Source organism: Lacerta agilis, chromosome 8 (genome assembly GCF_009819535.1).
Source record: "Lacerta agilis isolate rLacAgi1 chromosome 8, rLacAgi1.pri, whole genome shotgun sequence".
NCBI classification, from domain to species: Eukaryota; Metazoa; Chordata; class Lepidosauria; order Squamata; family Lacertidae; genus Lacerta; species Lacerta agilis.
In genome coordinates, this window is record NC_046319.1 from 75,404,740 (window position 1) to 75,428,586 (window position 23,847).

Genomic DNA, 23,847 nt, shown 5'->3' on the forward strand with positions numbered 1-23,847 from the left:
TACCAGTATGGCCTTTTATTCTGATCTCTGTTTAGATGCTGGGTAAGGTGCCATTATCTGTTACTTGTGAGAAAAATCACGCCCTTGGGGACAACACAGGTCATGCCCTTAAGTCAGGTTTGACTTTTTGGTACATCTCCAGAACGGGAGTAACGTATGGCTTCATAAAGTGCTCGTGAATTTTCTCCACTCCTTTTTTCAACAGCTCCTGGGCGTGGTCAAGATAGGGCTTATGGGATGCTTGGAATTCTTGAAACTTCTTGATGTGTGGCTCCAGCTGGGCTTTCAGAGTTTCAATTTGCTGTGGTATCTTCTCATCCATCTTAAGGCTGATCTCCTGGGCTCTGGCGACGACGGCACTGTGAACGGTTCCTGCGTACGGACCCACCCTCTCTAGGACGGGATCCACGTTACCCGCCAGGGCAGATAGCAGTGCTTTTCCGAGCTCTTCTAAGTCACGCCTTCCATAGCCTTGCAGGGCAAATAGAGCGTTGCCAGCGTTACTTGCAGCCTCGTATGGCACATCGTAAAACATCTGCAGGGTTTCCATGACCTCAGCAGGTAACTCTTCTTTCAGGGTGTACAAGCGCATCCCAATATCACGAAAGCCAGATTTAATCAAGTCACTATGGGGGAGGGAGAGAACAGAGGATTGGGAAGGTTTAAGAAGGAAAAGGGGGAGCTATGGATCATCCACACGTCCCCTTGTCCCACTGTTCCCCCCCTGGAAAATCCACTGTTCTTTTTTTTTCTTCTCCCCCCCTCTTTTCTTTTATTTACCTTCTTTATAGTCACACTTTCACCCAGGGACATTGAATAGGTTACAAAAAGTCATTCAGTAGGAGGTCTAGCAATAACATGCATCAGAATCAGCATACTATTGGCTGTATACTACAGTATATACTGGCACTTCTGTCCCCACTCATTTATCCTAAGTTTCCCCCCCCCTTTTCTTTCCCCTCCCCCTTCTCCCTCCCCTTTAGCCCCTCCCCCCAAAATTGTTCTCTCTTCAGATCTTTAGCCATGTGCACAGATTGTTCATTCTAGTTTGGATGCTTGGGTTCTCCCCCCCCCCCCCCGTGCTATCCAATTCCTATTTATTCAAAATCTGGAAAACCGACTTCCGACTTTTATGAAGAAGTATTTGGAAAAAATGGAGGTCGGCCAAAGATTTCTAAATGGCATAAATGCCATTTACAAAGAGCAAAGAGCAAAAATTCTTATTAATAATGTGATGTGTGAGGAAATTAGGATTGAAAAAGGAATAAGACAAGGGTGCCCTATCTCCCCATTACTTTTCATCACGGTCCTGGAGGTACTGTTGGAAATGATTAGAAAAGAAAAGCAAATTAAAGGAATTAGGGTGGGAGAGAAAGAATATAAACTGAGAGCCTACGCGGATGATTTGGTTTTATCCCTACAAAATCCCAAAAGCAGTGTACCTAAAGCACTAGAGATAATAGACTCTTTTGGAAGAGTAGCAGGATTTAAGTTGAATAAAACAAAGACAAAGGTTTTGACAAAAAATATGTCACCGTTGCAGACACAGAAATTACAAGATCAAACTGGACTTAGTTTTGTTAACAAGGTAAAGTATCTGGGGGTGAATTTAACTTCAAAGAATCTAAACCTGTTCAAGGACAATTATGAAAAACTGTGGAAGGAGATTAAGAGAGACTTGGAGATATGGACAAGTTTAAAACTATCTTTGATGGGCAGAATAGCAGCCATTAAGATGAATGTATTACCAAAGATTTTGTTTTTATTTCAAGTGCTTCCAATTAAGGATAAAATGGACTGCTTCAAAAGGTGGCAAAAAGACTTATCAAAATTTATTTGGCAGGGGAAGAAACCTAGAATTAAATATAAAATATTGACTGATTCAAAAGAAAGAGGTGGATTCTCCTTGCCGGACTTGAGAATATATTTCGAAGCGGCCGCCTTTTGTTGGTTAAAGGATTGGTTTAAGTTGGAGGACACTGATGTTTTAGATTTGGAAGGACATGACAATGTATTTGGCTGGCATGCTTATTTGTGGTATGATAAGGTGAAGGCCCACAAAGCTTTTTAAAATCACATTATTAAAAATGCCTTGTATCAGGTTTGGACACAAAACAAAGATTTGTTGGAGAGAAAAACCCCCAGATGGCTGTCTCCAGTGGAAGCGAAGGCGTATAAAAGACCCAATATGTCTGCGAAATGGCCAAAGTATGCTGATATTTTAGAACAGGATGGTCAGAATTTTAAACTGAAAAGCTATGAACAATTGAAAGAGGTTATGACAGATTGGTTGCAGTATATTCAGATTAATGAAGTTTTTAAGACAGATAGAAAATTAGATTTTCAAACTGAAAAGTCTAAGTTGGAAACAGAACTTATAGAACCAAATAGTAAGAATCTTTCCAGAATGTATAATTTGCTGCTAGAGTGGCATACAAAAGATGAAATGGTTAAATCAGTTATGATTGGTTGGGCAAAAGATGTGGGACATAATATTATGTTAGAGGATTGGGAAAAACTGTGGAAGCAAGATATCAGATTTACTGCGTGTAATGTTCTGAGAGAAAATATTATGAAAATGATGTATAGATGGTATTTGACACCTGTGAAATTAGCTAAGATGTATCACGGAGTGAGCAATGAATGCTGGAAATGTAAAAAAGTAGAAGGTACCTTTTATCATATGTGGTGGACGTGCCCAAAGGTAAAGGAATTCTGGGAGAAAATCTATAACGAGCTTAAAAAAGTGTTAAAAAACACATTTGCTAAGAAACCAGAGGCCTTCCTGCTGGGCATTGTCAACCATGAGATTCCCAATAGAGACAAAACATTTTTTATGTATGCCACAACAGCTGCTAGGATTTTAATAGCGAAGAATTGGAAAAGTGAAAATTCACCGACAGTGGAAGAATGGCAGATGAAGTTGATTGAATATATGGAACTCGCTGAACTGACTGCGAAACTCCGAGACCAGAGGGAGGAAGCGGTGCAAGACGATTGGAAGAAATTTAGAGATTATATGAAAAAATGCGAAAAGATAGAGATTTGAATTGGAAATCAGTTGAACTAATGGCAACAGAATAGATTATGTTTAGTAAAAGTAGGATATAATTGCTAGAATTGGTAAGGTGTATAGGAATGATATAAGTTGTTAAAGCTAGAGATAAGATGATAGATAAATAAGGCATAGATTAATTGTTAATGATGATTTAAAGTTGTTATAAAGTTACTAAAGTAAATTTGTAATGAACACAGCATAGAAGATGGGAGGAAGTCCATTAAGTAAGAAGTAAATAAGTACCGGTATAAGGATGCTTAGGATTTTTTCTTTTCTCTTTTTGTTGTTGTTGTTGTATTTTTGGTGTTTTTACTTTTTGTTGTTTAGTTGTAGTGTTTGTATTTTGTATTTTGTATTTTGTATTTTTGTATTTTGTATTTTGTATTTTGTATTTCTATAATTTGTTTTTCTTTTTGTTATTTCTGAAATATAATAAATTCTCTTTAAAAAAAAATCTGGAAAACCCACTGTTCGACATTAAATCAGAACAAGCGTCAGTAGTTTTTTCTGCAGATTGGTGTTTGTTCTGATTCAGCAGTCAGCAGTGGGTTTTTTTCTGGGGAAACCAATGGGAGAAATGAAAAACAACTTGGACTCTGTGCTTTCTAGGCATGGGACAAGCCGTCCAAAACCTGTCTGCTGGTCTTCACGGAGCAGTGTGTCAACTGCTGCACCTACAGCCCTGCCCCACATGCTGACTGGGGTGGAAAGGGGAAGGTTCAGGGGCCTGGAGCTTAGCATTCAGTAACTCCAACCCTTTCCCCTCCCCAACCCAAGAATGCCATGCTGGCATCACTTCCCGCCCATTTATTCTTTAAAATATCTCTTTCTCTTTTCTAAGCTGGGTGAGTGTTATGTACTGAGATGAATCCTAGAACAATAGGATCCAGAATGCAGCAGTCTGATTGGTCCGCAGGAACCACCAAATCCAGTGCCAGGTTGAAGTGAATCAGCGACCTGATTGGTCTGCAAGAGCAGCCAATCAGGCTTCTGGAGGAAGTGAATCCACAACCTGATTGGCCTACAGGAGTAGCCCAAAATTAGCCAATCATGTGACTTCCGGTTGGACGTCATTCTGCTCGGTCGGGAGAAACCTCGGCTTCGAGGTTTCTCCGTCGCTGCGGGGGAGGGGGGGTCGGAACTGCGCTTCGACCCCCCAAGAAACTCCAGGTAGATCGTCCTGGAGACATGGGATCCGGCTGGTCCCCCGGAGCGCCTCCCTTGCTCTCCGGTAAGCCCTAGTAAGGGCTGCTGTGACAGGCGAGGTTTCAGAGGCGCGGGGGCTGTGGATCGTCTGCTGTCCTCGCAGCGAGAAGTAGCGGCTGCTGACAGAGAGAGCGTCCAATTCTTCAAGATTCGGCTAATTTGGACTTGTAAGTACTGACTTTCAAAAAAAGAAGTGATTTTAAAATTTGGCTGTACGGGGAATTTCAAAACGGAAGTCGGTTCCCTGAGCGTTGAAACGAAAGGAACAGTGTAATCTTCAATTCCGAAGCTAGTGACTAACTTTGTGACAAGGAAATTTCTGAATACCTTTGCCCCCAGGTTGGGGGGTTGAATTGGGCTTTTATCTTAACTGGAACTGTGATTTATGGAAATACTATTACCCTCTCTTGGAGAAAGTTTTGGACGGCTGCTTTGCAGTGAAGAAATACATGTGGACTGCTCAGGCTTTTTAGACTTTAAGTATGCCCAAAGGGATATGGTCGCAGGAATTTCAAATAAAGGCTCTGGAACTCTTACACAATTTAACAGTGAAAGTTGATCAGTTAAATCAATTGGCTAGGATGGCAGAATCTTTGGACTTGGCTTGGCAGGAAAATGGTTCAATGACCTTTTGCAAAAGTTATGAGGACTTAGATATAGAAGAGGAGAAAATCCAGGACAAAATTTATGCATTCAACCCACGAAAAGGGAAGAGAAAGGTGAGAAGGAACAAAATAAAAAAGAAGCAAAAATGGGAAAGCTGCAGTAAAGAAGAGAGTGCAACGGAAAGCTGTACAGAGCTTGGACAATGTTGAAAAAGTCTCAAGGACATATGAGATAAGAAAGAAGCCGAAGCCAGTTTCCCAGGACTGTGGGGTTTTGGAATTCGAGAGGGTGGGGGTGGGTTGAAAATGAATGTTTTTATGGATATTCTGCTTGTGTGATGGTATATACGGCTTGGTAAGGGACAACGGTCAATGAATAGAATTTAATAGTGGTGAGGGCAGGAAGGAAAGGGGGGAGAAGGGTTAAAATGGAATTAATTAAATTAGGTTGTTTTATTAAAAATTAAAAATTAGGTAATGGAGGTTCAGAATTATTGTGAATGCAGAGGATATGTTAAATTTATAAACAAGATATGTAAGATGAATAATTATTTGTAAAAGAGTTTAAAAAGGAAAATGTTCGAAGAAAAAAGTAATATAGGGTCTAATTGGTAATAACTGTGAATTAAGGTTAATCTGGAAATCAACGGGGGGGGGATCGGGGAAGTCTGAAAAGATGTTATGTGCAAACTAAGTGGTTAAATTGGGAAAGAATTGTTGGCTGCCCCAGTGGGAGGGGGGCTTGTTTAGCTAGGCTCCTCTTGGTGAGAGAAAGGGGAGTATGGAAAATTTAATCATGTATTGTAATTTGGTTTTAATTGGAAAATCTTAATAAATATTATTTTGGGGGGAAAAGAATTAGCCAATCATGTGGGGCCCATTGTGTAAATCAGTGTTTTTCAACCACTGTTCCGCGGCACACTAGTGTGCCACGAGATGTTGCCTGGTGTGCCGTGGGAAAAATTGAAAAATTATTTTATATATAGTCAATATAGGCACAGAGTTAATTTTTTTAACATTTTCTAATGGTGGTGTGCCTCGTGATTTTTTTCATGAAACAAGTGTGCCTTTGCCCAAAAAAGGATGAAAAACACTGGTGTAAATAATGTATATATAGCAGACGTTTGGGGGAAAGATTCATTCATTGCTACTATGAGCTGAATAAAGAGCATGAAATTCACACTTGACTCCGAGTATATTTCAGTGAGAGTACTACAGGCTGGAAACATAAGTCTGATGGGCGTACCTAAACTCCCTGCCCGCCTCCGATCTTTCAATCAAGTCCAGTTTCCCTTCCGCTGTCCTGCTAACGTTTTCCCAATCCTCTTTCCACTGCTCGATTAGCTTCTCCAGCTTGGAATTCGGCTCATCTCTGAGGACAGAAGCCCAAGTGCCTGGAAGAAAGGGGGGAAATCTGCATTGCAGCGTCTGCTTCAGGAAGCGCAAAGCCTGTTTGGTGCAGCTGCTGCAAACTAAAACTTGGCCTTCTGATGGAGAGACATATGGATGCCGTTCTGTAATGCTTCAGGGTCAAACGTAAAGGGCCGTTGTCACGGCTGGTGCCTCACTCACTCACTCACTCACTCACTCACTCAAGAAAAGTAGAAACAAAATAGTTCATGTTATTTCTAACTCGGATCCCTCATTTGGAAAATATTGCATTCCCTACCCCCACCCCCACCCCAGTTTATATGCATTAACAAACTACCATATTGGCCTGAATATAAGCCGCACTCAAATATAAGCCGCAACTTTAAAATTCGGGGGGGGGGAGGAGAAAAAAAGACAATACCCAAATATCAGTAGCTCCCTTAAAGTTCCGCAGGCACTCACACCTGTTCTGTTTTACTGTATGTCTGTTTCAGAAGCGATACCGTAAAAGCCCATTTTTGTAAGGTCACGAATTTAAGCCGCGCTTTAACTTTTCGCGGTCAGAATTTTTTTTGGGGGGGAAGTGAGGCTTATACTCAGGCCAAAACGGTATGTCCTAATGCAGATACAGTCTGCGGGGGAACTGAGGCTGCAGCGTAGTCTAGTGTTGTTATATAGGAACTGAGGGCCAACAATGGACGTGATGTTTCTGTTTGCGTGAAAATAATTAAGATGTATGTCTTAAAAAGGTCAAGCACCCATTGGAGAATTTCTCCCCAAGCCAAATAGCAGCTTGTGTGTGTGTGTGTGTGTGTGTGTGTGTGTGTGTGTGTTTCTATTCAGGACTACAGTGTGTGTGTGAAACTCCCTCTCTCATTCCTTCAAGTCTGAAAACTACTCAGGCTTCTATTTATAATTTTAAAAACGAGCTCATGAACTGCATCACATCTAGTTTTCTTCTGAGAATCGCCTAATACACTACAGCAGGGGTGGGGAATCTCAGGCCTGGAGTCCAAATGTGGGTTTCTGCCTGACCCTGGAAGCTCTCCACGGACCCTGCTTCACGCCTCCCCTCAGGTGCCCCTGCCTGAAGGCAACATGTTCAGTAATGTCTCTTGCTTGCCTGGGTGGGGGGTGGAGAGGTATGTGGGAATCTTCTGATTTTGCTTGCCAGGATGGAAGATGGGGGGCACAGGAGATGTAGATTCCCCCACCTTCTGTGTCCCTGGAGTGGAGGGCACTGTGCAAAGGTAGGAGTGAGATCCATTGTGTCCTTCACCCCGCCAGGTGTCCCTTGAAAGTTGTCCCTGAGGAAATGTAGTCCTCAGGATGAGACACCTTTCCCACCCACTCCTGCCCTATACCTCCCCTACTGCCCTGCAGAGGTTTTGCAAGGTACAGTGGTACCTCGGGTTACATACGCTTCAGGTTACAGACTCCGCTAACCCAGAAATAACGCTTCAGGATAAGAACAGAAATCGTGCTCTGTTTATGCCTTTCTAGCTCAGTGGACTGGATTCCCACGACAGGAGTACAGTGGAACCTTGGTTCTCAAACTTAATCTGTTCTGGAAGTCTGTTCCAAAACCGAAGCATTCCAAAACCAAGGCGCGCTTTCCCATAGAAAGTAATGCAAAATGGATTAATCTGTTCCAGACTTTTAAAAACAACCCCTAAAACAGCAATTTAACATGAATTTTACTATCTAACGAGACCATTGATCCATAAAATGAAAGCAATAATCAATGCACTGTACTATAAAATAAATAAAACAGTATTGTAGATGATAAAAATCAAAATTTAAAAAAAATCTTACCTGCAGTGATGATAGTCATTGTTTGGATGGGGGGCTTTTATCCATTTCTGCAGTCACACAATCACACAATCAATCAATCAATCAATCAATCAGTAGCTGAACTCGGATCCACACAGTCACAAAAACAAATTAACTGAAAAAGCCTCAAAACAAAAGACGCAAAATCAATAGCAAAAACAAAAGCACCAAATATAAGCTCCAAATATCACCTCAGAACACTGCAATCGGAAACGCAAGGCTTGAATTACAATTGGGGGGTGGCACAAATTAGCAGCGCAACAGGAAACGGGGACTAAAAACGGAGCTTCTGAAAACGAGTTCGAAAACTGGAACACCTACTTCTGGTTTTGCAGCGTTCGGGTTCCAAGTTGTTTGTGAACAACGGGTTCCAAGTTGTTCGAAAACCGAGGTACCACTTGTATAAGTGTCACACTAAAGAGGGGACCTCACATTTCCAAACACAAGCCCTGCGGTTCCAGCTACATGTCAAATAACCCACCCAGTTGTCACATAGCACAATCTGTGCTTTAAAGCTCTGTGGACAAGTGCTCTTCCCTTTTTTTTTTTGCTCTTTGCTCCCCACCAAAGCCTGCTCTTTAAAGCTTCATTGGAGCAAACCTCTCTTTTTTTAACAAAAATTTATTGGATTTTAATAATAAACATACACAAAATACAAATACAAATACAAACACTACAAAAACTACAAACCAAAATACACACAAACAAAACACTTATTTATCCATCCTTATCCTCTTTATAATCCTAAATTTGGGACTTCCTCACATCCTCTGTTCTGCGTTCATTTCTAATCTTTAGTAACTTTGTAACATTGTAAAATCTACTTTCTTAAACCTAATCTTAATCTTATAATTATAATCAACATGTCTTAAGTCTTATTCTTATCAAACAAAACATCAAATTCCACATCTCAACCTCTTTTATCCTCTCTTAACTAAACTTTGTTATACTGTAGCCTATATTTCTTCTGATTCCAATTTCAAATATTAAGAAAAACACATATTATCAATTACCTAAATATTTCTTCCAGTCTCATAAACCGTTTTCCCTCTGGTTTCGGAATTCCGTGGTCAGCCTTTATAATATCCCCTTTAAATATTCCTCCTTTACCCCACCCCCCTCCTGTCCATCACAACCCTTCCCTTTACCTTTCCCATCCCCCACAGGTCCCCCCCCAAAAAATTCACCCATTCCAGCTTCTTCTTCTTCTGTTGTTTCCTTCATACTCAGTTTTGATCTTGGTGTTCTTCGTTGTAGCTTCCTCTCCTCCAGATTGTTGCTTTCTTCTTGATAAATAGTTGCTCTGACATCGTCATAAAGTGTCTCTTCTCCACTCTCAGCTACATATTGCATTTTCCATGGTTGTTGTTCTCGAGCCCTATGACTCACACCCCAAGGGTTCTTTGTACTGTCCAAGCTGTGGGCTCCCCGCCTCTCATGCAAAGGGAGCCTTTCTTGTTTTCCAACTTGTGTATCCTCCTCTTCAGAAAAATCAACTGGAACTGCATCCTTTCCATCGTTTCCGTCAAGTGGATTTAAGAAACAATTCGCTAAAGTAGTTCCAATCTGGGTAAACTTGTCCAAAACACTCTGCTGAAGGAGTTGAAATTCTAACAATAGCCTTGCTGAAACGGTGTCATTGTTGAGTCTATCATTCTTTAAGCTTCAAGGACACCGTGGGATTTGAGTAGGCAGGAAGTTATGAGGTCTCAGTAATTTTCCAGGTGCGCAATCCAGTCCAGAGCCACCATTAACCGCCTGACCCAGACTCCTTGGCCAGGGGGTTAACGGTGTCTTTCCTTTTAGTTTGATAATCCACAAGAAGAAGAAAAAATCAAACTCTCAGTCTACCCCCCAAACAGGGTTTTCTAAGGTATACAAAATCAGCTTTCCACTTAAAATAGACAGATCTTTCCCAGCTACAGTTTATAGGTATTACTTTAAACTTCCCGCTGTCAGAGAGAGACGGACTTGCTCTTTTGATCTCTTTCTGTAAGCTGAATTTCAATCTTTTAAGTCCGAATTATGCTCCGTACTTACAGAGTCCTTATTTTGAGTCAAAATTGAGGAAATGCGGAGCACTCAAAGTCCGGCAGTGCCTGCTGCTTCGTGTCTTCGGTTAGCGATGGCTCTTCAGCGCCGCACCGGAGCCTGGCTCGCTCAAGCCTCCCTTTTACAAGGGTTGCTCGAGAGTCAGGTTGGCACATCTGGCGCCCGCTAGAACCCAAGCCCTCGGGACGCCCCTCCCGAGGTTTAACGGAGCCCGCAGCGCAGTTGCGGTCACTCCAAACCCCGAAGACACCGGAGCTATCTCAGAGCCGAGACAGCTCCCGACTGCACGGAATGGCGCTCACACCGGAAGTCCATTGGAGCAAACCTCAGTCCGTGCAAAACTCAAACTGATGCTTGTTCCGATTCAGCTTTAAAGAATGGGTTTTCACGGGGAAAGCTCAAGGCAAGGGGAAAAACAAAACAGAACAAAACGTTTCCTTGCACAAAGAGTGTGTGAAAAATGTGGACCTCTGCCTGGAAAGAGCAGAGCAAAATGTACATGTGGACAAGTCCATAGTTTTGTTCATCTGGAAACGGTTCAGACTGAAGGAGTATTTACAATTTCCCCACAAGGCACCCCCACCGCCAGCTTGGTCACCAGGGAAGAGATTAGTCCTATTCAATTTTTGGACGTCGACTCTCCATTTGCAGAACGGACTTTTCTCCCTCAAAGCCACATCCAGGACGTTTGGAACATAAGACACCAAGAAGGTGGACAGGACAGGATTTCATCACATGAACTGAAGGCCCTCCCTATATTGAGGCACAACTGAGGGCCAGCAGGAGTGGGGGAAATGCCAACCAACATGTACGCGCCCTTGCAGCCTTAACCTCTTGCAGTGTTTGTTTGCAAAGAAGAGCTTCCTTGTCATGACACTCTGCATGCAAGTTTCCCCAAAGTGATTCCTCTAAGTGGGAGCACCCTAGGAAATCTTTGGAGCTCTTCCTACACTGTGAGTACAGTAGGGCGAGCGTGTGTCCTACTTCACAGAGAATACCTGAATGGCTGTGTGGTCCAGTTTTAGCTGAAAGAACCCGGAGAGAGCTTCAGGGCTCTTGGCGTTGCCCATCAGTGCTTAGCAGCCGCACTGAGAAGACAACTGCACAGCTCACCGGACTGCAGACAGCTCCGGCGGCTTCTTTTGTCCTCTTTGTCAAAGGGCACCCTTAGGTAGGGGCAGGTAGGCAGAGGCAGAGGAAGTCATAATAAGTACTTAAGCCTTGGCTGATCAGACTAAAGACCCATTTTGCCCAGTCCGTTCTTTGTCTCGCAGCCACAGAACGTGGAGCTTCAGTTTAACTAATATCTACAGTATGTTGCTAAATTTACATCCCACAAGGTGGAATGCAAGGCAGCTGCTAGCCTGATGTTGACCTTCCACTCACCTGTCAGGATGGCCAAGGCCAGTGTGAGGACGAAGAACTTCATGGTGCTTTGGTGGAGAGTCCTGAGAACCTGCTGGGATGAAGGTAAGGGCTGTCTCTGAGTCCCGGGAGCCACAAGGGAGACTACTTATTCCCCCCAACCTCCTCCTCCTTTGCCTCCTGAGTCACCCATTAACATTGTGGGGCTATTGGAGGACAGGTGCCTTTGAGGGGGGAAACCTTCCCTTGTTATCTCCCATGGTCATTGCAAAAGTACAGAGAGGATTTAACCAAATAAATAGCTGGAGGCAATGCAGGATATCCAAACAGATTAACCAACTTTCTCAAAACGTATCCAACAGAGGGGGATGCTGAGCAGCTCGTAGCCTGATGTTGACCTTCCATTTGCTTGTCAGGCCAGTGTGAGTAGAAGGAACTTCATGGTGGTTCAGAAGGCAGGGGCTGTCATTGCGCAAGGGAAGAATGAATCTGTTCCATCCACATCTACCGCTTATTCCAATGTCATTTATTAACACAGAAGGGCACTGGGGATCAGATGCCTCTCGTTGTGGCACGGCTTCTCTTGCCATCTCCTGTGGTCCTTGCCCCAGTGTCTAAATCCACTGGCACAAAGCAGAGGAGGCAGCGATGTATGGTAACTAAATTCCATCAAAGCAATAGTGTTGCAATGCACACACAAATACCCAGAGGGCTCGTGGAAGGCAGTGTTCATAGATACCTGTTTGGGGCAGCCTTTATCTGTCAGGTCTCTTTGGAGAAAATGGAGGGTTTATGAGCACATGGTGGTGGCAAAGTTTCAGCTTCAACTCTGGTGACAATATATGCACTTGCTTTTTAACCCTGATGTTCTGAGACTTGCTTCTCATTGGCTGTTCTTTTAGATAGCCAAACAATCAGGGTGAGGCCAAGCTGTTTTGACACCCTATAGATAGAAGAAATTGATTTTTGATGCTCCTCCTCCCCAAAATGCCATAGCAACTTGTTTATATCACACCTTTCCTTCAAGGTGGCATAAGCGGACCATTTTATAGTCACAACAACCCTGCAAGGTAAGCTAAGCTAAGAGACTGTGACAACATTTTTTAAATGTCCTTTCCAGAACCTTTTCCAACACTTCAAAATCATTTTTAAGGTGAGGCAACCAGAACTGTACACAGTATTCCAAATATGGTCACACCATAGGTTTGTATAATGTCATTATGGTATCTTAAATTTTCAATTCCTTTCCTAATGATCCCTAGCCTGGAATTGGTCTTTTCACAGTTGCCACACCCTGGGTCAAAATCTTCATCAAGCTTTCCACTATGACTTCAAGGTCTCGTTCCTGGTCAGTCACAGCCAGTTCAGATCATCTATTCTTAAAATGCCCTCTCTATCATCCTGATATTCTTAGGTTCGATAGCATGAGCTCAATCTGATCACTCTTATTGGCACAAACTATCCCTGAAGAGGATGTCATTTGTTCACATAGGGCACTAGCATAGGGTTTCTATAGACTTGTTTACAAAGTTATTGTACTACCAACCTTACTGTATGCTTGTGCAACATGGACCACTTATAAAGACCATCTCCAACTCCTTGAAAGATTACTTCAACGGTGTCTCCGAAAAAAATTACACATCATTTGGGAAGACAGGTGAACTAATACCAGTGTACTGGAAGAAGCAAAGATCACCAGTGATTCTTCAACATCAACTTCGTTGGACTGTTGTTTGAAGCTGCTCAAACATCTGATCGGCGTTCTGTACTCCAAACTGAAGATAATAAAGGAGGAACTCTCTGTACTGGACAACTCTATTAGAATTCACCCAGCTTGGCAGGAGTTCCACAAGGAAAAGCAAACCATTTACCACTCTCAACTGGAGTTACTGAAAAAACAGAAAAACAAAAAACTTTCTAACCTTTCCAACCTACAGGCTACCAATCAAAACAACGAGGTCAACAATATCATCAATCTCTCACAGCAAACTCTCAGCCCAGCTGAGGAATCAATCCTTTCACGTGGACTATCATTCTGCCCTGCCAAATCCCCACACATGATTCAGTTCTATGGGGACTTGGAAGCATTTTTCCGCCATTTACGCCTGAAGGAGTACTTCCAACACACACAAGAACAAGACAAAGAACAAAGAACATATTCACAACACAACATCTCTCAACCTACTGGGGAACATCCACCACCCTCCAAACACATTAATGAACAGAACATTGACCACCAACCACCACCGAAAAAATGTTACACTAAAAGGGACTCCACATGGACCCCTCCTGATGGACGCAATACCACACTAGATCTGTACATCGATTGCTTCTGCCGCAGAATCCAAACGGATGTGACCAGAAAACACCACCACTTACAACAAAATTTAAACCATGCTGAAAGGAGAGCCATAGATAATCTCAGGAACAACCCAGACATTATAATTAAAGAGGCGGCCAAGGGTGGAGCTGTCGTCATCATGAACAAAACTGATTACATCCAGGAGGCTCACAGACAACTTTCCAATACCACCTTTTACATAAAATTGGACTCAGACCCCACATAAGAATACAAAAAAGAACTGAACAAGATTGTTAAGGAGTTACCCCCACACATCCAAGAACAGATCCTCATGAACACAGCTGCAGAACCTCGACCAGGAACTTTCTATCTTCTACCCAAAATACACAAACCAGGAAATCCAGGATGCCCCATCATCTCAGGTATTGGCACCATTACAGTGGGCGTTTCCGGTTATATGGACTCTGTTCTGAAACCATATGCCATCAGTGCTCCCAGCTACATACGTGACACCACAGATTTTCTGAGAAAAATACAATCTTCGAATAACCTTCCTAACAATACTATTCTAGTCACTATGGATGTGGAATCTCTGTATACCAACATCCCACACAACGATGGTTTACAAGCTATAAGGAACACCATTTCAGATAAAACCACAGCGGACTTTGCTACCAAACTCTGTCATTTTGTCCTTACCCACAACAACTTCAAATTTGGTGAGGATCTGTTCCTTCAGATCAGCGGCACAGCAATGGGCACCCGCATGGCCCCACAGTGTGCCAACATCTTCATGGCAGATTTAGAACAACGTTTCCTAAACTCCTACCCACTCAAACCTCTCTTGTACCTGCATTACATTGACAATATTTTTATTATCTGGACACATGGTCAACAGACCCTGGACACCTTCCACCAGACATTCAATGACTTTCACCCCACCATCAACCTAACAATGAACCAATCTATGCAAGAAATACACTTTTTGGACACTACTATAAAAATACAGGATGGACACATAGACACCACCTTATACCGTAAACCAACTGACCGACAAACATATCTACATGCTTCTAGCTACCATCCCAAACATACCGAACAATCCATTGTATATAGCCAGGCCCTACGTTACAGCCGCATCTGTTCCAACTCTACAGACAGAGACTCTCACCTAAGAGATCTACAGCAAACCTTTTTAGAACTAAAATATCCACCTGATGAAGTTAAACAACAGATCAACAGAGCCAGACTGATACCCAGAGAGAACTTGCTGCAAGACAGACCCAAAAAAGAAAATAACATAACACCACTAGTAATCACATATAACTCCCAAATTAAAACAGTACAACGCATCATCAGAGATCTACAACCTCTCCTAGACAATGACAGTTCTCTTTCTCAAGCTCTGGGAGGAAGACCCTTCATCGCCTACAGACAGCCACCCAGTCTCAAACAGCTCCTCACCCACAATAATACAACAACAGGACTCAACATGGACACTGGTACCAGAGCCTGCAATAAACCCAGATGCCAACTTTGCTGCCACATAAACCCGGACAACACCATTACTGGTCCCAACAACATCAAACATACCATCTCAGGACTATTTAATTGCTCATCTTCCAACATTGTGTATGCAATCAAATGCCAACAGTGCCCTTCAGCTCTCTATATTGGACAAACAGGCCAAACCCTACGCCAAAGGATAAATGGACATAAATCTGATATCAGGAATCACAAGACAGAGAAACCAGTAGGAGAACACTTCAATCTCCCAGGACATTCTATAAAAGATCTCAAAGTAGCTGTCTTAATACAAAGAAATTTCAGAAATAGACTGGAAAGAGAAGTGGCTGAATTGCAACTAATCACCAAACTTAAAACCATGGAGAAACCTGGTCTGAACAAAGACATTGGATTCTTATCTCACTATACATAACAAAGAAGAACATATCTGAAGAAGTGTGCATGCACACGAAAGCTCATACCAGGAACAAACTCAGTTGGTCTCTAAGGTGCTACTGGAAAGAATTTTTGATTTTGTTTTATACATAACAAAGCTATCTTTAGCCATCTCACCCCTTGCCTTTCCCTGCAAGACTAATTGCAGCCGTTAAGAGTCGTCAACAGGTTTTCCACACCTATCAGCTGATCACCCATTCCCACCACCCTTCTGAGTAATACCCCTCCCCACTCCCTCACTATATTTAAGGATCTGGTTACAGGTGGGTAGCCGTGCTGGTCTGCCATAGTCGAAACAAAATAGAAAATTCTTTCCAGTAGCACCTTAGAGACCAACTGAGTTTGTTCTTGGTATGAGCTATCTGAAGAAGTGTGCATGCACACGAAAGCTCATACCAAGAACAAACTCAGTTGGTCTCTAAGGTGCTACTGGAAAGAATTTTCTATTTTGTTTCGTTGGACTGGTCATGTTGTGCGGATGCCTGATTACCGTCTTCCAAAGCAACTACTCTATTCTGAACTTAAAAATGGAAAGCGTAATGCTGATGGTCAACAAAAGAGGTTTAAAGACTGCCTCAAGGCAATTTTTTTTAAATGTAGTATAAACACCAACAATTGGAAAATACTTGCCCGTGAGCGCTCCAATTGGAGAACAGCCTTTACCAAACGCTTTGAAGACACTCAAACTCAGGATGCAAGGGAGAAGCATGCTCAGAGAGAAGGCACGATTGGCAAATCCACACCATGATCAACTCCCGCCCGGAAACCAATGTTCCCACTGTGGAAGGACGTGTGGATCCAGAATTGGCCTCCACAGTCACTTACGGACTCATTGTTAAAACTGTGTTTATGGAAGACAATCTTACTCAGCTATGAGTGATAGCCAAAGAAGAAGTATCTATCATGGGAATTCATAGACCCTGCTCTATCTCCATGGCGAGATTGTTTGGGGTGGGGGTGGGTTGTCTCACAGTTCCCCGATACGTTGGAAGTATGTAGTGTTCAGGAACTTTTAGGCAAGAAAGCACCAAAGAACATATATCTCCTGGTATTCCAGAGAAGGTTACCAAACACAAAACAAGGTGCTGTTTCCAGGGGACCCTCCAGTCACTTGTTACACAAAGGGCATGGCAGGGAGAGACAAAGTGAACCCTCCTCATTTCTACCGCACAGGCCAAGGCAGTGGAGCTCCCCCTACCCAACATTTTTATAAGTAAAAAGGTAAAGGTAAAGGGCCCCTGGACAGTTAAGTCCAGTCAAAGGCTACTGTGGGGTTGCAGCGCTCATATTGCTTTCAGGCCGAGAGAGCCGGCGTTTGTCCACAGACAGCTTTTCCAGGTCATGTGGCCAGCATGACTAAACCGCTTTTGGCGCAATGGGACACCGTGACGGAAGGCAGAGTGCACGGAAACGCCGTTTACCTTCCCGCCGCAGCGGTACCTATTTATCTACTTGCACTGGTGTGCTTTCAAACTGCTAGGTTGGCAGGAGCTGGGACCAAGCAACAGGACCTCACCCCGTCGTGGGGATTTGAACCGTTGACCTTCTGCTCAGCAAGCCCAAGAGGCTCAGTGGTTTAGACCACAGCACCACCCGCGTCCCCTGCTTTTATAGGTACAACATAATCCACATATTGGATTACGGGTGTATTGGAGCCCTTCACTTCTGCTTGTGACAAAAAGATGGCTTTGCAACAGCCAACAGCAAGAAGACAGTTGAGGGGAAACAGGCACCACATCTATCAGAAGTTGTCAGGGACGTCTACTTTATTATACCATTTGGGGAAGATCACAGACTTACACACGCACACACCAAATACCAGTATGCCCTTTTATTCTGATCTCTGTTTAGATGCGGGGTAAGGTGTCATTCTCTGTTACTTGTGAGAAAAATCACGCCCTTGGGGACAACACAGGTCATGCCCATAAGTCATTATTGAATTTTTGGTACATCTCCAGAACGGGAGTAACGTATGGCTTCATTAAGTGCTTGTGAATTGTCTCCGCTCCTTTTTTGAACAGCTCCTGGGCGTGGTCAAGATAGGGCTGATGGGATGCTTGGAATTCTTGAAACTCCTTGATGTGTGGCTCCAGCTGGGCTTTCAGAGTTTGAATTTGCTGCGGTATCTTCTCATCCATCTTAAGGCTGATCTCCTGGGCTCTGGCGATGACGGCACTGCGAACGGTTGCTGCGTACGGACGCACCCTTTCTAGGACGGGATCCACGTAACCCGCCAGGGCAGATTGCAGTGCTTCGCCGAGCTCTTCTAAGTCACGCCTTCCATAGTCTTGCAGGGCAAATAGAACGGTGACAGCGTTACTTGCAGCATCGTATGGCAAACTGTAAAGCATCTCCAGGGTTTGTATGACCTCAGCAGGTAACTCTTCTTCCAGGGTGTACAAGCGCATCCCAATGTTATGAAAGCCAGATTTAATCAAGTCACTATGGGGGAGGGAGAGAACAGAGGATTGGGAAGGTTTAAGAAGGAAAAGGGGGAGCTAGGGATCATCCACACATCCCCTTGTCCCACTGTTTCCCCCCTGGAAAATCCACTGTTCTTTTTTTCTTCTTCTCCCCCCCTCTTTTCTTTTATTTACCTTCTTTATAGTCACACTTTCACCCAGGGACATCGAATAGGTTACAAAAAGTCATTCAGTAGGAGGTCTAGCAATAACATGCATCAAAATCACCATATTATTGGCTATATACTACAGTATATATCGGTACTTCTGTCCCCACTCATTTATCCTAAGTTTCCCCCCCCCCTTTTCTTTCCTCTCCCCCCTTCTCCCTCCCCTTTAGCCCCTCCCCCCAAATTGTTCTCTCTTCAGATCTTTAGCCATGTGCACAGATTGTTCATTCTAATTTGGATGCTTGGGTTCTCTCTCCCCCCCCCCCCCCCCGTGCTATCCAATTCCTATTTATTCAAAATCTGGAAAACCCACTGTTCGACATTGAATCAGAACAAGCGTCAGTAGTTTTTTTTCCTGCAGATTGGTGTTTGTTCTGATTCAGCAGTCAGCAGTGGGGTTTTTTCTGGGGAAACCAATGGGAGAAATGAAAAACAACTTGGACTCTGTGCTTTCTAGGCATGGGACAAGCTGTCCAATACCTGTCTGCTGGTCTTCACGGAGCAGTGTGTCAACTGCTGCACCTACAGCCCTGCCCCACATGCTGACTGGGGTGGAAAGGGGAAGGTTCAGGGGCCTGGAGCTTAGCATTCAGTAGCTCCAACCCTTTCCCCTCCCCAACCCAAGAATGCCATGCTGGCATCACTTCCCGCCCATTTATTCTTTAAAATATCTCTTTCTTTTTTCTAAGCTGGGTGAGTGTTATGTACTGAGCTTAATCCTAGAACAATAGGATCCAGAATGCAGCAGTCTGATTGGTCCGCAGGAACCACCCAATCCAGTTCCAGGTCGAAGTGAATCAGCGACCTGATTGGTCTGCAAGAGCAGCCAATCAGACTTCTGGAGGAAGTGAATCCGCAACCAGATTGGCCTACAGAAGTAGGCCAGAATTAGCCAATCATGTGGGGCCCATTGTGTTAATAATGTATATATAGCAGACGTTTGGGGGAAAGATTCATTCATTGCTACTATGAGCTGAATAAAGAGCATGAAATTCACACTTGACTCCGAGTATATTTCAGTGAGAGTACTACAGGCTGGAAACATAAGTCTGATGGGCTTACCTAAGCTCCCTGGCCGCCTCCGATCTTTCAATCAAGTCCAGTTTCCCTTGCGCTGTTCTGCGAACGTGTTCCCATTCCCTTTTCCACTGCTCGATTAGCTGCTCCAGCTTGGGATTCGGCTCACCTCTGCGGACAGAAGCCCAAGTGCCTGGAAGAAAGGGGGGAAATCTGCATTGCAGCGTCTGTTTCAGGAAGAGCAAAGCCTGTTTGGTGCAGCTGCTGCGAACTAAAACTTGGCCTTCTGATGGAGAGACATATGGACGCCGTTCTGTAATGCTTCAGGGTCAAACGTAGAGGGCCGTTGTCAGGGCTGGTGCCTCACTCACTCACTCACTCAAGAAAAGTAGAAACAAAATAGTTCATGTTATTTCTAACTCAGATCCCTCATTTGGAAAATATTGTATCCCCCCCCCAGTTTATACGCATTAACAAACTACCATATTGGCCTGAATATAAGCCGCACTCAAATATGAGCCGCAACTCTAAAATCTGGGGGGGGGGGGAGGAGAAAATAAAAGACAATACCCAAATATAAGCCACTCCCTTAAAGTTCTGCAGGCACTCACACCCGTTCTGTTTTACTGTATGTCTGTTTCCGTAAAAGCCCATTTTTGTAAGGTCACGAATTTAAGCCGCGCTTTAACTTTTCGCGGTCAGAATTTGGGGGGCGGGGAGTGAGGCTTATACTCAGCCAAAACGGTATGTCCTAATGCAGATACAGTCTGCAGGGGAACTGAGGCTGCAGCATAGTCTAGTGTTGTTATGTAGGAACTGAGGGCCAACTATAGATGTGATGTTTCTGTTTGCGTGAAAATAATTAAGATGTATGTCTTAAAAAGGTAAAGCACCCATTGGAGAATTCCAGGTTTTTGCTATTTGCTCCCCACCAAAGCCTGCTCTTTAAAGCTTCATTGGAGCAAACCTCAGTCCGTGCAAAACTCTAACTGATGCTTGTTCCGATTCAGCTTTAAAGAATGGGTTTTCACGGGGAAAGCTCAAGGCAAGGGGAAAAACAAAACAGAACAAAACGTTTCCTTGCACAAAGAGTGTGTGAAAAATGTGGACCTCTGCCTGGAAAGAGCAGAGCAAAATGTACATGTGGACAAGTCCATAGTTTTGTTCATCTGGAAACGGTTCAGACTGAAGGAGTAATGTATTTACAATTTCCCCACAAAGCACCCCCACCGCCAGCTTGGTCACCAGGGAAGAGATTAGTCCTATTCAAATTTTGGACGCCGACTCTCCATTTGCAGAACAGACTTTGCTCCCTCAAAGCTACGTCTAGGACGTTTGGAACATGAGACACCAAGAAGGTGGACAGGACAGGATTTCATCATATGAACTGAAGGCCCTCCCTATATTGGGGCACAACTGAGGGGCAGTAGAAGCAGGCCAAATGCCAACCAACATGTACGCGCCCTTGCAGCCTTAACCTCTTGCAGTGTTTGTTTGCAAAGAAGAGCTTCCTTGTCATGGCACTCTGCATGCAAGTTTCCCCAAAGTGATTCCTCCAAGTGGCAGCACCCTAGGAAATCTTTGGAGCTCTTCCTACACTGTGAGTACGGTAGGGCGAGCGTGTGTCCTACTTCACAGAGAATACCTGAATGGCTGTGTGGTCCAAGTCACTTGACCATATTGCATTTCGTTAAAAGTGAATTATATGAATATGATGTATAGATGGTACATTACACTTGAGAAAATGGTTAAAATGTATAGAACAGGTTGCAACAAATGTTGGAAGTGTAAAGAAGCAGAAGGGACCTTCTTTCATATGTGGTGGAACTGGAAAATAATAAAAAACTATTGGCAAATGATATATAATGAAACGGAAAAACGAAATGTTTAAGATAACTTTTTTTAAAAGACCAGAAGCTTTTTTTTTGTTAGGCATTTCAGGTCAAGATGTGCCAAAAGACAAACAGAAACTCTTTATGTATGCTACAACTGCGTCTAGGATATTGCTGGCCAAAGATGGAAAAGCGACAAAGTTCCAACTAAAGAAGAATGACAAGAAAAACTCGGAATACGCTGAAATGGCAAAATTAACTGAAAGACTACGAGACAAGGACAACAGAGACTTCAAGACAGAATGGGAACCGTTTATGTTATATCTAGAGAAACAATGCAAAGAAGCGGACTCACTAGTAGGTTTCGAGTAAACACTTGCAAGTAGCAAAACAAACATAGGAACTATGAGGATGTTGTTAAAACTGTGGAGAGTATAGTAATAATGTGTTAAAGATATTAAAAATTAAGACATATTAAAGAAAGCAGGAGAAGATATTATGTAAAAAAAACAAAAAACCAGAAGAGGAAGTTGAGGGAAGTCATGGGGGGGTGGAATTTGAGAATTGTATTCACTGATATGTGACATGATAGTTTGTTGTTAAAATTGTAAAACCCAAGAAAATTTTTAAAAAGGGAAAAAAGAAAGGTAAAGAATCCTAAGGCATTGCCCATCAATGCTTAGCAGCTGGGCAGCAGACTGAGAAGACAGCCGCACAGCTCACCAGACTTCGGACAGCTCCTCCTAGACACCCACAGTGGTGCATTGCATTCTATTTCTATTTAAATCATAGATATTATTTTAAAACTGGTACTATAATTATGCATTAGCATTTGTAAATTTTGTGATAGTGACAAGGCATATGCCTCTGGGAATCCCACAAGCAGAATCTGAAAGCTCTTCTTTTAGTGTGATCACAATACACTTTAGAACTCCGTGCCCATCGATCGATTCAGCCTTAAAGAGCTGGTTTTCATGGGGAAAGCTTGGGGCAAAAACAACAACAACCCCCAAACACTTGAATCTAATAGAATTGCAGAGCTGGAAGGGACCACAAGGGTCATCTAGTCCAACCCCCTTCCATGTAGGAATCCTGGCTACAGAGGCATAGGGAGCCTCTTGGGTGCCTGGGGCGGCGTTGCTGCACGGAGGCACCCCCTGGGGGCGGGGCGTCCTGACGCATGTGTCGTGACGTCACGACGCATGCGTCAGGACAGACTGCGCATGCCCGGAAACCCATGCGGGTGGACCCCAGACGGGCTGCGGGGTGGAGTGGCTTCGCTCCACGGCTTGCTTGGGGCCCGCTGGCAGGGTGGGGCTGGCCCAAGTGTCATTCCCCCTCCCCTGGAACTTGGGGCAGACCGCCCCCCCCGCCGCCCCTCGTGACGCCCATGCCTGGCTAAAGCATCCATGACAGATAGGCATCCATCCAACCTCTGCTTAAAAACCTCCAAGGAAAGAGAGTCCACAACTTGCACATGGAAATGGTTCAGACTGAAGGAGTATTTACAATTCCCCCCGCAAAGCATCCGCCCAGCTTGGCCTGCCAGCACACCATCAGGAAAGAGGTCAGCTCTATACGCTTGTTGGCTATTGACCCTCCAACGGTGCTTTGCAGAATGAACTTTGCTCCCCAAAACCCACGTCTAGGACTTCTGAAATGTGAGGCACGAAGAAGCTGGACAGCCATGACAGGGTTTGATCAGATGAACTGAAGGCTCTCCCCATATTGGGGCACAACTGAGGGGCAGTAAAAGTGGGGTAACTGGCATCTAACATGTATGCCTCTTGCAGTGGTTATTTGCAGGCAAGCTCCTCCTTGTCATGTGCCATTCTGCATTCACCCTAAAGACCCATTTTTCCCAGCAAGCCTACTAAAATGTATCATTTAGCTTCCCCCCCAAAAAAAATACTTATTCCAATTGTGTTTTATTGATAATTGTTTGATGTAATTTGTTTCTAATCAGCTGTAGATTTTATCTGTCCCTGTCCCCCTCCCCCCAATAATTTTATTACATACCCCATCTGGAAAGTTTAGTGGTCTACAACTCTAAATAAAGAAGTCAACAGACCTCCTGACTCAATCTGTTTTTTTGCCTCTCGGCCACTGAATAGGGAGCTTCAGTTTAGCTAATACAGTATCTATGTTACTAAATCTATATCCCCACAAGGTGGAACGCAAGGCAGCTGGTAGCCTGATGTCGACCGTCCACTCACCTGTCAGGACGGCCAAGGCCAGTGTGAGGACGAAGAACTTCATGGTGCTTTAGCAGAGGGTCCTGAGAACCTGCTGGGATGAAGGTAAGGGCTGTCTCTGAGTCTGGGGAGCTATGAGGGAGATAACCTGTCCCTTCCAACTTCCAACTTCCTCCATCCACACCTCCTGGGTCATTCATTAACGTTGCAGGGCTGTGGGGGGGGGGTATCAGGTGCCCCTAGGGTGGTGGAGCTCCCCTTGCTATCTACCCTGGTCATTGGCCCAGTGTCCAAATCCACCAGCAGAAAAATGACGGGGAAGCGATGAGCAGAAACTTGAGCTCCAATTTGCTAAGCAAAGGTAGAGCGCTGCAACAAATATGAAAGAAGAGGCTTCAAGGAAGGCAGTCTTCATCG

At 43.9% G+C, this 23,847-nt stretch overlaps 1 protein-coding gene across 3 annotated transcripts; it reads right to left on the minus strand.

The window, feature by feature from the left end:
- Window positions 1-23,589, minus strand: LOC117051730. Of its 3 annotated transcripts, none has more exons than XM_033158364.1 (3): window positions 23,452-23,578; window positions 6,116-6,263; window positions 1-626 (listed from the first exon to the last, which is right to left on the minus strand). In XM_033158364.1, exons 1-3 carry the CDS (start codon window positions 23,492-23,494, stop codon window positions 101-103), a joined length of 717 nt encoding a protein of 238 aa, XP_033014255.1. In that variant the 5' UTR covers window positions 23,495-23,578; the 3' UTR covers window positions 1-100. The 3 variants fall into 3 exon arrangements, with proteins under 3 accessions (XP_033014255.1, XP_033014254.1, XP_033014257.1); XM_033158363.1 differs by lacking the exon at window positions 23,452-23,578 and adding an exon at window positions 11,512-11,638; XM_033158366.1 differs by lacking the exons at window positions 1-626; window positions 6,116-6,263 and adding exons at window positions 17,571-18,196; window positions 19,449-19,596 and having other exon boundaries at window positions 23,452-23,589.
- Between the last annotated feature and the right edge of the window lie 258 nt (window positions 23,590-23,847).